The sequence below is a fragment of the Apteryx rowi genome, unplaced genomic scaffold (genome assembly GCF_003343035.1).
Source record: "Apteryx rowi isolate R43461 unplaced genomic scaffold, aptRow1 scaffold_55, whole genome shotgun sequence".
NCBI lineage: Eukaryota > Metazoa > Chordata > Aves > Apterygiformes > Apterygidae > Apteryx > Apteryx rowi.
The window spans coordinates 2,109,118-2,122,364 of NW_020450816.1; the positions used below are offsets into that span (position 1 = coordinate 2,109,118).

At 37.1% G+C, this 13,247-nt stretch overlaps 1 protein-coding gene across 20 annotated transcripts in view; it reads left to right on the forward strand.

Moving 5' to 3' along the window:
- Window positions 1–13,247, forward strand: part of SPATA5 (spermatogenesis associated 5) — a 227,248-nt gene that overhangs the window by 57,087 nt on the left and 156,914 nt on the right. For 19 of the 20 annotated variants that reach the window (XR_003255990.1, XR_003255989.1, XR_003255991.1 and 16 more), the window contains one exon: window positions 5,472–5,598. Coding sequence is in view for 16 of the 20 variants with exons in the window: in XM_026081407.1 (XP_025937192.1) it covers window positions 5,472–5,598 (127 nt within the window). In the remaining 4 variants the exon portion in view is untranslated. Of the gene's footprint in view, window positions 1–5,471; window positions 5,599–9,595; window positions 9,632–13,247 lie in introns of those variants that run through there. The other variant, XM_026081422.1, reaches the window with a different exon arrangement.

The following is a 13,247-nucleotide window of genomic DNA, read 5'->3' on the forward strand; positions in this document are numbered from 1 at the left end:
GGATTGTTATTGCAATTCTTTTGGGGAGGGGGGAAATAAAGACAGCTTTTATCTGTATGTAAATCTTACCTGATACTGCATGTTGGAAAAAAAGATGGGCCATACTCTCTTCTCAGAAAAGCTTTGTTACTGATTTCAGCTGTGTAGATTAATCCCACTGCAGTAATTTATCCAGGGTATATCTCATGAGGTCTGTGCTGCAACCTGATGGATCTGCCTGAGGTAAGGTCGTCTGTGCAGAAATGGGGCTCTTAATGAGGATGGCGCTCCCCGACTTCCTTCTGGTTTTGTAGCTTTTACAGTTGCTGTGTATGTAAGAATGCTTAAAATGTTATTGTGTGAATATTTTGTGTGGTTTTGTTTCGACAATTTAACAACTTGATGGAATTAAGGTCCTGATTCCGCAGCTATGGTGTTCAGATGGGCTTCAGTGCCCTTAAAGTCAGTGGTGTTATGGAGGGTTGCAGGTTCTCCTGTACAAGTTTCAAATGAAGATAGGGATTTAAATAAATTTCCTGGTCAAAATGACGTGATGTTCTGAAAAAACATTGTGTTGGCTCTAGGAGCGTTCTAGTATGTTACACTTGCATCTAGTGCAATACCTCTGTTGGGAGTTTGCCAAATTTCATCATGAGGTTAATTATGAGCACACTGCGTTCTCCGACTTTTTTATTTTCAAATACTAAAAAATCCATTAGATAACGGGAAAAAAAGAAGTAAAGGAAGTTTAACAAGTGGAAAGGTACAAAAGAAGTCTGGTGCTGTTAAGCCGCCTATGGCAAGAAAGGTAACATTTAAATTTGGTGACTAAATACATTTGAACACAAAATCTCCTTGGTTTTAAGAGTTATATATGCCAATGAATTGTAGTTATTCCTTGAAGTGGTGATAGAATTGAGTTGAAGTTACTCATATATTCACAGGAAGAATTATGAGAGTGGCTTGTTAAAGATGTGCATGTGGAAAGGTCAGTGCCCATGGAAATCTGAATCTGGGTGGTTAGAATGGGCATTGGATGAGGCCCAAGGAGATAAGAAAGAGGAAGGGTGTATGAATGGCCTTCACCTACTATACTGAATTTTGAGCTGGTGCTCTGGGTCTCTCAGTTCCATCAGATGAAGCCAGAATTAATTCAAATTAAGGTACACTGTTTTCTCATGTCAAAATGCACATTGGATGTGCCTTTAGCTGGAATAAAATATTAGGCACAAATTCTGTTCTCCATTTTCCCACTGAATAGTCTGCTTTAATCTGTGGATAGTCTTACCTGACAGGCTTTGCAATTCAGGAAGTTTCTCTGTTGGTCAAGTGAAGTGGGTGTGCAGGAGCACACGCACGCTGTGTCTGAGACCTGTGGGGCACCTGCAGGATTAGCTGGAATTTCATGTCAGGGAAGATGGCTGGCTCTAACTAATATAATAAACTAGTAAGCAAATACATTTTTTTGCCTTTAAAACTACTTCATTGAGGATTTTAAAGAAAGCGGAGTTGGCAAAAAGATTAAAACAACACATAGCCTGCAGATTGATGTATTTCATTACAGCAGCATAAGAGATTACTTAAAATTCTCAGGCCCTTATGAAGCAGCCAGATTCCTCTTTCCTCACACATTTTTTATTTTGAAGTTCAAGGTATTTCTGGTTAGGGCACAGCTCCTACATGCACACACCCATGCACACATGGCCCTGCTTCGATTGTGTAAGATTCTTAATTCTGACTGCCTTGATTTGCAGTCCATGTGTTGACAGGATATTAGTTTGTACCAGTACGTGCCTTGTGAGAACTATTTCTATGCAGTTGTGATGATGACATCAATGTGTGGAGGTCAGGTAGAGCGGGGGGAAAGACAGCCGCTTGGCTCGAAGTTGGTTTTGGCAGCGTGTACGTGGGACTGGAGGGTTAATCATAATTTGTTTCTCTGACTGCTGTTTGCGTCAAAAGTCCAGGCAGCCTTAATGAACATTGCTTGTGTTAATTTGAAACCCTTGCTGGGAAATCATGGGAAAATGGAAAAATGCATACTTGCATGTCACCCTTCAGATTAACAGCTTATGCAGTACTAGAGCTCTCAGAGCACACGGTGCAGCTCTGATGCATTTTGGAGCAGCTGGTAAAGAAATCTCTCTCTATAAATGTGTGCCTGCCTGTAATTTTATAGGGTACCCTGTTAAACCAAAAGCTAATTTGTTGTAGCCTCTGTGCTAAATATGGTGCATCATATGACAGCTTAGTGAGCTGTGTACATAAAAGCACTAAAATTGAAAGTTCTTCATTTGCAGATATTTTTATTATTAATATTTTTTGCTTGTATGTTTTAAAAATCTTTTTACTCCACTTTTAACAGATAATAGTAGAGCCCCTAATTCTGCATTGGTATCTCCCTCATTGTATGAAAGTTGTCTCATTATTGCCTAATTGAGAAGTTTGAATGTCTTTGCAGTGCAAGTTCCCCAGTAACAGTGGGATTTTGTTTAGGATAAACTTTTTTTCTTCTGTCTGAAGCTTGTAAGAGAAATGTTTATATTGGGAAAGTTTTAGTATCCTTTCTAGCCACCTCTTTTAAAAACAATATTTCTTCTCTGTTTACTTTAAAAAATATATATATTTATCGTCTTCCCCAGACTTTTGTAGTTTCAGATCATCTTACGTGAGTTTAACATTTTGGTTCCAATTTTACAACTATTTTTTCTTTGCTTAACTTCTTCCTGTGTGCAGTCCATGGGGTATAAAGTTGAATAAATGTGAAAGTTATGCAAGATGGGAGGCCTGAATCCCTACTGAGACTAGCTTATGTCACAAAGTTGATTTTAATTTCCTTTAAGTTCCATGTTCTTCGAAAAGCATTTACTATACTTGTGCAACACCTCAAGTGTTTTATCATGTTCAGCCCTCTACAAGTCAGTGGGGCTGTGACCCAGGGGTATGTTAGAAAAGTTCTAATATCTCTTGGGAATTTCTAACACGGCTGCAGCAAACCAAAAAGCTGACAACTAGCTAACCCAAGTCCCTTCTCTAATATTTCTTAGCAACCTAAATATTCTGTTAGCCAGCATTTATTATAGCTCCTCAAGGATGTTTTCCACACTAGGTCTGATGAGTTAACTGTTTTGTTCTGGAAAATTATAGAAACAGTTGTAGCATAGGAAAGCAAGAGAATTTATTTAGAGCAAATATATACAGCAGCAATGGTGTCATTACAGTTGCTTTGTCTCTGAGACATGTCATCAGAGGCATGTTGAAGGTGAATGGCAGTGCTGCAGTGATATACATGCATAATAACTATGCAACTATATGTGTATATTCTCTGTGTTACATCTATTGGAAATAGAGTGTTTATGTTTTAAAATCAAAAATTTCTTTTTGGAGAGTAATGTTTGGCTGTATAATTGTGTTTTGTTTGTGCATGTTAGGTGCACGTATATCTGTATAAACACTTAAAAAATAAAAGTACTTCCCAAAAAAGTACTTTCAAAACTTTCATTTTGAGATGAAAATTATCTTAATTCTACGTAGATAGGGGTAGCAATAGAATAAATGTATGTTGAAGGAAGAAATCCAACTTCATTATAAATATCAAACTTCTTTTTGTTTCTTAGCATGATGCTCTAGGGAGCTTGAAGAATCAGAGATAGGTTTGTTTTTTAAGTTCTATTGAAAAGTGTCTCTTTAAAGATACAGAAATGAAGTGGTCCAGTGTGCAGGGAGAGGGGAGTAGCCCTTGAAGATCAGTCCCTTCAAAGAAGGAAGATGTATACTATACCTTTTATTGGGTCTTTTCCAAGGGAAGACTGTGTAGAAAACAGTGAGAGTGTCAAGAGCAGGCCTCATGTTTTTTGATTAAGTTGAATAAAAATTGCATTTTCCAGGTTATTTGGCAATCCACCAACTGCTTTCACCTACCTGCTTCAACTTCTCAGCTTTAGTTGCAGCCCTTGTTCAGCAGAGGGAGCTTTTAGAATAAGCTGCTCGCTCTCCCGCCTTCCCCAGACTGAGCCTTGCATCGTAGCACCAGCTCAGAAATCCAGCACTGGTCATCCGGTCCTAAACTCTTGTATTTTTAGGTGTGATCTTGTGGCAGATTCTGATGTTGTGGGTTTAAAAGTAAAATTTTAGTGACAGGGCATCTTTTCTCATTTTGTTTCAGATGTTAAGCATTTCCCATATTTTTTTCCCCTTCCGATTAGGGGAGAAGTGACATTTATTTCAATTATCTCTACAGCTAATAAAGGAAATCACATGGTTGTAATGTAGTACTTCCTTACAGTTTCATGTATATATACTTAGATATGGAGCTGGGTGTTATTAGGAGTATATCTACATAATCTATATAGTGTATCTGTGAATATGTGAGTGTATACATTATCTGTGTACAGTCCTAATATCTCCTGGATCTAGAATCTTTTCAAAAGTAAAAAAAACTATATGGAGAATAGTCACTTATTTGTTACGATGCTTCTGAAATAAAGCCTATTTCATGCAAAATTAGAAGGATGTTATAGTTTAAAGAACACAACTGTTCAGTCAGATTTATTATTTATTGCAAAATATATGTTTGATCTCTTGGTTTATGCAGTGTCCTGCACTTCTGCATTTGTTGTATGCATGTATATGGACATGTACACATATACATATATGCACACATATTTATACATAATTGTCTAGGAAGAAGGTGGTACATCACTTGGTTATTCTTTTTAAAATATTAAAAGCTTTAATGAAAATAATAGAGTTTATTTCCATAATGCTTTTTGTTACATATATTTAAGCGATTTTCTCATAAATTTCAAGGTTATCAGAGTTAATTCCAAACTAAAAAAGTAAACTCTTAAAATAGTTTACGCCTTGTCTGCTTTCTTTTTTCACATATTGGCAGTTTCAAAACTGAAGATTTCTCTCTCTGTCTTGTTTTTTTCCTGATATCTGGAAAATCAGCTGAGTTATAGGACTGACAATGCTATTATGGGGGAGTTGATGAACACTCAATTCATTCCCATTTGATGAGGAGAACATAAAAATGTAGAGTAACTCTGCAAAATACATAGCCTTATTTTTTATACTGCATGAGTTGGAGTAAGCACTCACTTGGATGGTGATAAAAACTGAAGTTTGTCTGACTAGTAAAGAAGCTGCATGAATTCAGTTTTTACCATCTTAAAAATGTCTATTCCAGACAACCATATTGTGTTACAATCTTCAAAGCCTACATAGCAGGGCAGTAAGTAACAAGCTCAGTTGCTTTTCCTAATACCAAGAGATCCTTTGAAGGACTTACTCTCCAACACATATTTACTCGCTTTGTATGAGTGATATTAATTTACCTTCAGGTATTGAGGTAAAAGGAAAAATCAGAAAGAATTAAAATAAAAAAAAAAAAAGTAGAACACTATAAAATTGAAAAGAACAGCCTATTATTTCCATTCTCCAGTTTCCTAGAAAGGGAAGGCTAATGCTGTGACTTTTTTTTGAATCAGCTCTTCAGGTGCTGGAAACGTAGCAGACCGTGTCTTGGCTCAATTGTTAACAGAAATGGATGGGATAGAACAGCTAAAGGACGTGACAATTTTGGCAGCTACAAACAGGCCAGACATGATAGACAAGGTAAGAATAGATGCACTGTGGTATATACTGTTTTCTTGTGAAGACCAGCTTCTGGAATAATTCAGTTCTCTTTTTGTTTATCTTCCAAACTGTTGTCTAATCAATTTAATGATTAAGGGAAAAAGTTTGAAAATGAAGACAAGGCGAAGGAAAAGATTATGTCTCTCGCTTTTTTTTCCTGCGTAATTTTTAACAAAAACAAATGTTTTGTAATAGCCACAAGTATCAGTTTCCTAAAAGAAATTTTCCTTAAATCAAGCTCATTGAATTTGTGGAACAACAGTTCTGACAAACTGCTTTTGTATGTTTTGCTTCTGTTGTGTTTGTTTACGCAAGAGTTTGCTGGACTGTTGGTTTCATTAGTTACTTCCTTTCAAAAGATTAAATATCTCCTCTGTGCTGTTAGCTGGTTGCCAGCAATATGGGTTCCAACTGTAAACAGCGCTGTTCCTCCGTAGATCTTGAGGCAACTCTGTTGAAATGACAAGAGCAGCTCAAGTTTGTAAAAACGAGAGGGTTGTAACACTTACTGCAGAAAACCTCCAAACACAAAACCAACCCAGCAGTCCTCTAAAAAATACACTTTAGAACAGCCTACTACTGGTGTGTCTTCTCACAGCTAAGCATGGTGGACAGACCAGTCTGAAGTGATTTCCTTTAGGATACATTTAGTAGTGTTAGTAAGTTTCTTTATTCCTCAATTTTTCGCCTTCACAGCTTTCATGTATTTGTTGCAAACTAATCAAATTTGTTCTGTCACGATCTTTTCTTGGGTTCCTTAGAAGTTTTATAAATATTTTTAACATAACGAATTCTTCCATTGTAAGATATTTGTGGACTACTTCTTTCTGTTTGTCTTGGAACATTCAGGCATAAAATACTTATGAAGCACACACTTTTAAAGTAAGGTTCCTATACATATGAAAGAAGTTCTAAGAATAAAACTCAGATTTTGGCTCCAGAATACAGCTCTCTTCCCTTTGAGCTGAAGGAGGCCACTGTGCTGGCTGGTGTTCTGATGAAGGCTTACTTAAACACTGTGTGTGTGCCAGACATGGCAAAGTAGAGCTAACAGAGAATTTTCAATAAAAGATGATAAAGCACATCAGTGAAAAATACATTTCTGCAAAACTGAAAATTTCCACAGAAGATTTCAGTTTTGTCACATTGCTTTCAGTTTTCTTTGGTAAGTATTCTCTTTGGGGTCAGACTGAGCTGAATTTGAAAAATAGCACGTTGTTAAACAGAAAGGGATTTTCATTCTGGGCCAATTCAACATTTTTCTGTGCTAGCATCATCACCACCTGGAAATTCAGTTGCCTCTCTTTCTCCCTTTTGCTAGATTTCCCTTGGGCCCACTGGCTCCCCAGTGGATACTGTTTTCCTATATTTTAGTTTTTATTTGAACTATTTGCATTTCCCTGGGACAGTACGACTATATGGTAGGGGTACAATCCTGCAGTACTGAGAATTTTTATATAGGACTTCAGTTACTAGGAATACGTTAACTGTGTCTGCATCGCTAATGCAAATCCAGGCCTCTTTCCCTAGGACTGAAAATTTTAATTTTAATATGGGGGTAAAAATTGACATCTTTCATGCATATGAACTTCACGGGGGCAGTGAGGGGAGGTATTTGTTTCTGAAAAGATCTGTTTGTATATGCACTTTTCTAGAAATAGTTTGTTTTAGCTAAAAGGTGCCTCAGAGCCAGGAGAGGGAGAGGATAATATATCACTGATATGTGACCCAATCAGAAAAGTGATGGGTTTACACAGAAATTAGCTAAATGCTGCAACTTCGCTGAACCGAGACAAGGTGGTACTTGCAGTCAGTAAGGCTGAACGGGTAGCAGCTTATGGAAACCCCTTTATCATCCCTGGCTTCCTTCTCTTTTTGCATTTGTCAGTAAAGTCTGAAAACTGTGTGGATCTAGTAAGCTGTGGTAACCACCACAGGCAAGATTTTTGGACACTCTAGTGGCTGGAAGGAAGAATATTATACATATGTGTCCCTATGGAGCTTTAAGCAACCTGAATGGCAGAGGATTGAAAGAAGGGAAGCCTAAAACTAATAGCAGGCTTGTGTTTAAATGGCAACATTAGGCTTACATATTCTTTCCCCAAGTAAAGCTGATAGTCCTGACCTTAAATTTAAAGAAAAGAAATAAGATGCATGAGATCAGCCCCCTCAGAGAAGCATACTATATGATTACAGGAATTTTATTAGCAAGAAACCATGAATGGATATTTTGAATTTTTTTTTAAACTGTTTTTACTGAGATATAAAGAAATAAAAGTTCTGATAACTTTCTAGAAAAAGTTCTTTTACAGAATAGCAGAGCAAAATTTCACCAGTCTGGAGGAAGGGGGAGTTTAAAGTGCAATTCAAAGGGCTTGGTAAATCGGATTGTAGCTGGTATGGCTCACATCATGCTTTATCCAGGCTTGACAGGCTGTACCAGGCCACTGGCCTCTCCTGGGTCTATACAATATTTATAATGCACCTGTGGCACTTTTTCTTTCCTGGAAGAAAGACTACTGACACCAGAAGGCATTACTATTGTGAGCTTGACTCAATGGGAGATCTTTCAATATGGGCTTTTAGTTTACTTTGTGATCAGTCGTGCCTTCTGATAATGTAAAATGTTATTAAATCAATTTAGTATTTTATACGAAAATATTGGTTCAGTTACGTATTCCAATAATAAATATCTGGTTCATGTGGATGTATGATGACCATGCAGTCATTTTTAATGCACATACCTTACATATTGTATAAAGGCACAAGACGATCTGTGTTTTTTACTTCCAGGTACCAGGGACTAGGAATATATCTGGTATATTTTTTGATGACTCTATTTTAGTCTTTCAAAGTAAGAAATGTTTGAGGAATGCTTGCTTTGTAAGTTTTATATACTGGTAATAATCCATTCATCATCTTCATTTACATGCCTGCTTCTTAATTGACAAATAGTGATAATTAGTCTTCTATAATTTGAAAAAAGCACATGGGAATATCAAATGCAAAGGTAGAATATTTCCGCTGAGACTAGTGCAAATTCATCATCACCGCAAACACAACAGTGTGTTGTTTTTGTCTGGTGTATAGATTTTGAGCCAGCCTTTAGAAAGTTATGTTTAATGGTAAACTTGTTTTGACTTGTTACAAGCATCTATAAATAAGGCAGTTTCTCGTAAGACATCATCATGGTATTGAAATACTATTCTAGCCTTAAGATGTGTCCCATGTTTGTATGGGGCACTTTGCTGACTTTGCTTCTTTCATGTGATGTTGGAAATACTTTGGGATAGTTTCTGTTTTTCTTAAGAAAACAAAAACAGCATGTACTGTTTTCATCCCACGTATGATATAGAAAGTGATTTCTATTAGAAGGGAAATATTCTGGAACAAGATGTTCTGAACATTCTTTGAAAGTGATAAAGAAACAAAACACGTTCAGTAATATTAAAGAATCCTCCCTTTTATGCAATAGATGGGCTTGATTCTTTGCTCTAGAAGTAGAATTGATGAGCAATAATAGGAAAAATTCTTTTAGTTTTTGCTGATTTGTACACTCAGGAGTGATTTTTTTGTATCTAAAATATTTTGCAGTCATTTTATGGAGCTGCTTATGATTCAAAGTTGGTCTGTGTTTTCCCATGTATCAGTTGGCCTAACAAGAGCTATCACTCTTTCCTACAACTTTGCATAAAATATTTTAAACACCATGTATATTTTGATTAGCCTGAAATTAAATGTTCTATTCAGACATATATGTGGACAAGCTTCCCAGTGTAGTCTACTAGATTTCTGTGGGAGAAAACCTAGATCAACTCATCAGTTTTTTGTGCGTGTGTTCTTTGGTTTGTTTTGTTGTTTTTTCTCTGTGATAATCTCTGTTTTCCTAGGCATTTAGTACTGGGCCTAATTCTTGGGTGAGAAGGATGAATTGCTGTCATTACCTGCCCATGCAGATTATCTTTTTCCTCTTAAGCAGTGTTTCAGTCTCCATTAGCAAGGGTACACTGAAGGAAGAGAGACTGTCAGATCCTCTGGGAACTTGGTGAATGTTTCAGCACAGGAAGGAAGATGCATGTAGCTGCAGAATCAGATTTTACCTCCTGCTGGGTCAAATTTGAATGTCAAACACATTAGCTGCGATGTAAAACACGAGGCGCTGAGTGAAGTGACGGTTTGTGGTATGGGATGACATCTTGGTGCTCCTGACAGCTTCACTTCTGCTTATCATGGGGTGCAGAAAAGATGTATCCTCAAATATGCTATTTGCATAAGAATGACAGGATGTGGTAGGACAAATGAAGATTAATGAGATGCTGTGCTGTCAGTGTTGCCCATTGTCTCTAAATTGATGATGGTCTGGATTTCATCGGTGTTCATGGGCTCCAGTGTAGCTTACACCAGAAGTTGCATTGGTACGTTGAATGCTGAAGAACTGAATCTTATAAATGCAATGTTAGTACAGGAGAGCTTCCAGTCTTGAAGAGGTTCCAATCTTGAAGTATCTTGTGTGCTAGTATAAGTACATATACTCTGTGTATTGTGTCAGTGCAGAGGAATTTTCTTCCCTCCTTTGGCAAATTTATTTTGCTTTTAAAAAGTTCCCACTCCCCAGCCCTCCTCCTCACTTTCTCCTTCTTTCACCTTATCTTACTCCGCCCCCAAGTCTTGGGTCCATATTATTCCTTAGAGAAGCTCTTTTGGCTTCAGTGTATTAACCACTAGGGTTGAATTCAGCTTATTTAGTTTCAAAACCACGTGCATACTACTGAGTTGCCTGTTCTGCTTATGTGAACAAAATAAAACTGCAGCCTATGTTTTCCCCAGCAACTGCCAAGCATGAAGAAAGGGAATAAAACTCCCTTCCCCTGTGGTTCATTTTGATTTTTGGAGGAGTTCTTTTGGTCAGAGGAGTGAAACAGAGGTTCACCAAGTTGGTCTGACCTTCAAAATGTTGATTACCATGTAGTTATGGGACAACCTTATTTTCAAGTGGCTTGTTTTGATGAAAATAAAAAATGCATGATAGAACCATTTGGCAGAATCAGTAAAGAAATTATAATTTCTTGCCTGCAGCAAAAGTAAATAATCTTTCTTCTTTAAAAACATCAAAGTTCTGTCTTTCTGAAGGCTTATGGAAGAAATTCAAATATTTAGGTTTGCAGTTTTACAAGTTAATAGGAAAGAATCTTGCATATTTATTCATTATTGTTTGGAAATGTATATATGCTGTTACAAAGCAGGTGATACTGCGTTCATATTTAGCAGTCAGATGTGGTGACATAAACTTAATTCACTACAACGTTGTATATTCTTCTATTTATATATTTGTGATTTACATTTTGGTCAGACATATCTTATTAAAAGGTCTTCCTATGTTACAGTTTTGACTTGGTAGGATTTCAGTTGTCCCAAGTATAGTGAAAGGATATTGGTTTACAAGCCCCATAATCCAACAGAGTTGTGTGCTCTGTTTTCCTCCACCGCCAACCCCTAGTTTGACAGAAGGTCATGGAGTAACTTATGTTGGAAGGGGCCCTGGGCATCATCTTGTCCAATCTGCTGCTCAAGCAGGGCCATCTTCAGCATTAGGTCAGATTGCTCAGGGCCTGTCCAGGTGAGTTTTGAGTATCTCCAAGGAGGAAGATTTCACAGCCTCTCTGAGTAGTCTCATCTGGTGTTTGATCACCCTTGCTGCGAGGAATTTTTTCCTAATATCTAACAGCCTTGCTTGTTCTAAGTTGTGCCTCTTGTCCTTCTGCTGTGCACCTCTGAGAAATGTCTGGCTCCATCTTCTCTGCAGACCATCCTGCCAATCACCACTGCTTTAGGTAGTGGAAGACCAGTAGAATGGAGTATAGAATCATGGAGGAGAACTTTGACTTTTCTGGCCCTAATTCTCAGGTTGGAAACACCCTCATAGAAATGTTTACTGCTCAAGCTGAAAGAAGGTCACAGGTGAGCTGAACAGATGTACAGATTTTTTCCAGATTTGGAAGACAAGTGGCACAAGAGTGGGTGCCTTTTAGAAGGAGACAGTGTTGGGACATTTAATGTTTGGCAGAGTATTTCATGATAGTTGAATACATTAGTACAAAGTAAACACTAGTTAGAGTGAAATTTTCTTATATACTTTTTCTGGCACTGCTAAGTTACTGGAGATGAACAAGTGCAGCCTGAGAACTGTTAGGGATAACTAACAAGTAATTTGCTATACTGATTACTCCGCTTGATATCCTATTATTGAAATCAGTCTTCATTTGTAGATGGGCTTTGTAGTCATCACTAGACTAGAACAGGTGGGAATGTATTTCAGAACAGAATGCAATAGCCATGCCCCTCCACACTGCTGAACCATTAATTCTTTTTCTTTAAATGCTGAAATGCCTCTCTGCTTGTTGAAGGGCACTCCCCATACTCTTCTAAAGCCTTGCGATTAAAAATATAGAGAGAGATTTTGTGGGTCTCCTTTTTAGTCAGCCAGCACCTAGAGTGCTTACATCATTTTGCCCAGGTGCAAGTACAGTTCTTTGAAATAACAGAAGTGTGATTTCTTTTGAAGACAAGATTGTTCTGGAGCATATAATAAATTTTCAGAAAATGAAGCTTTAGGGAAAATTGATATCAAACTACATGCCATTGAAAAGAGGATCTGATATTCTAAAATTGTTTCACAGTCTTGACATTCTTACATTTTCTTTTCCCATCAATTGGTTTTCTCTGGCATGTGTTTGGATTTTACTCTTAATCTTGTTAAACTTGCAACTCTGACTAGGAGGGCAAAGAGATGTTCTTAAAAGTAGTTGTTTCTCACAGACCTAATTTTGCCATTATTAATATTGGATGTTTACATTATAAGGTGATTAAGAACTTAAAAAGTTTGTTTTAAAAAAATTTCAAGCGAAAGAATGAATGATTTTAAAGTTGTCACAAATTCTTTTCACCTGCCAAACTCAAATGACTGAATAGACACAGTTGACGAGCACTGCTGTTTACTGGCTAAGACCTCTAAGTTGATGATGTGAAGCTGGATTGCATAGTGAACCCATAATCCCTAAAGAGCCTTACCACCCTGTACAAATGCAGTGGTGGTTTGTGTGTTCATGTATGAAGTTTCTCTTTAAGTCAAGAACTGGGTTTTCAGATTCACCTGAGTCTGTCTCTCTCTCTTTCCCTCTCTGTGCTCTTTTATTTTTTCCTTCCTGATGAAAACCTTGTTTTCTCATGAGTACAGCAAATAAAATATTTCCAGGTGTGCAAAAGTGATTTTTGTTTCCAACTATTCGATTGTCAGAGTGTGGAGGGCTGAGTAGTAAATCAGCCTTAAGGCTGTTTTAAAAAAAACAAAATCTTAGTGGTGACAGCTGAAGAGCACAGTGACTTTTTCACTCAAGATTTATTACTTGCCTGAAAAGAAGGGTTGGAGGGAAAACTTGCCGGGCTGCATATTTTCTTCTTTAACAGATATACTATAGAACCAGGATAAATTGGTTTTATTTTGTCTGTGAAAACATACATCCAAACAGTGTAGGTAAAATATAATAGTTTTACTTCAAATAGAAAAGTAAATATGCATGCTCTTATTCTTTATAATGGAAAGCATTCCTTACATTGGCTCAGTCATATAT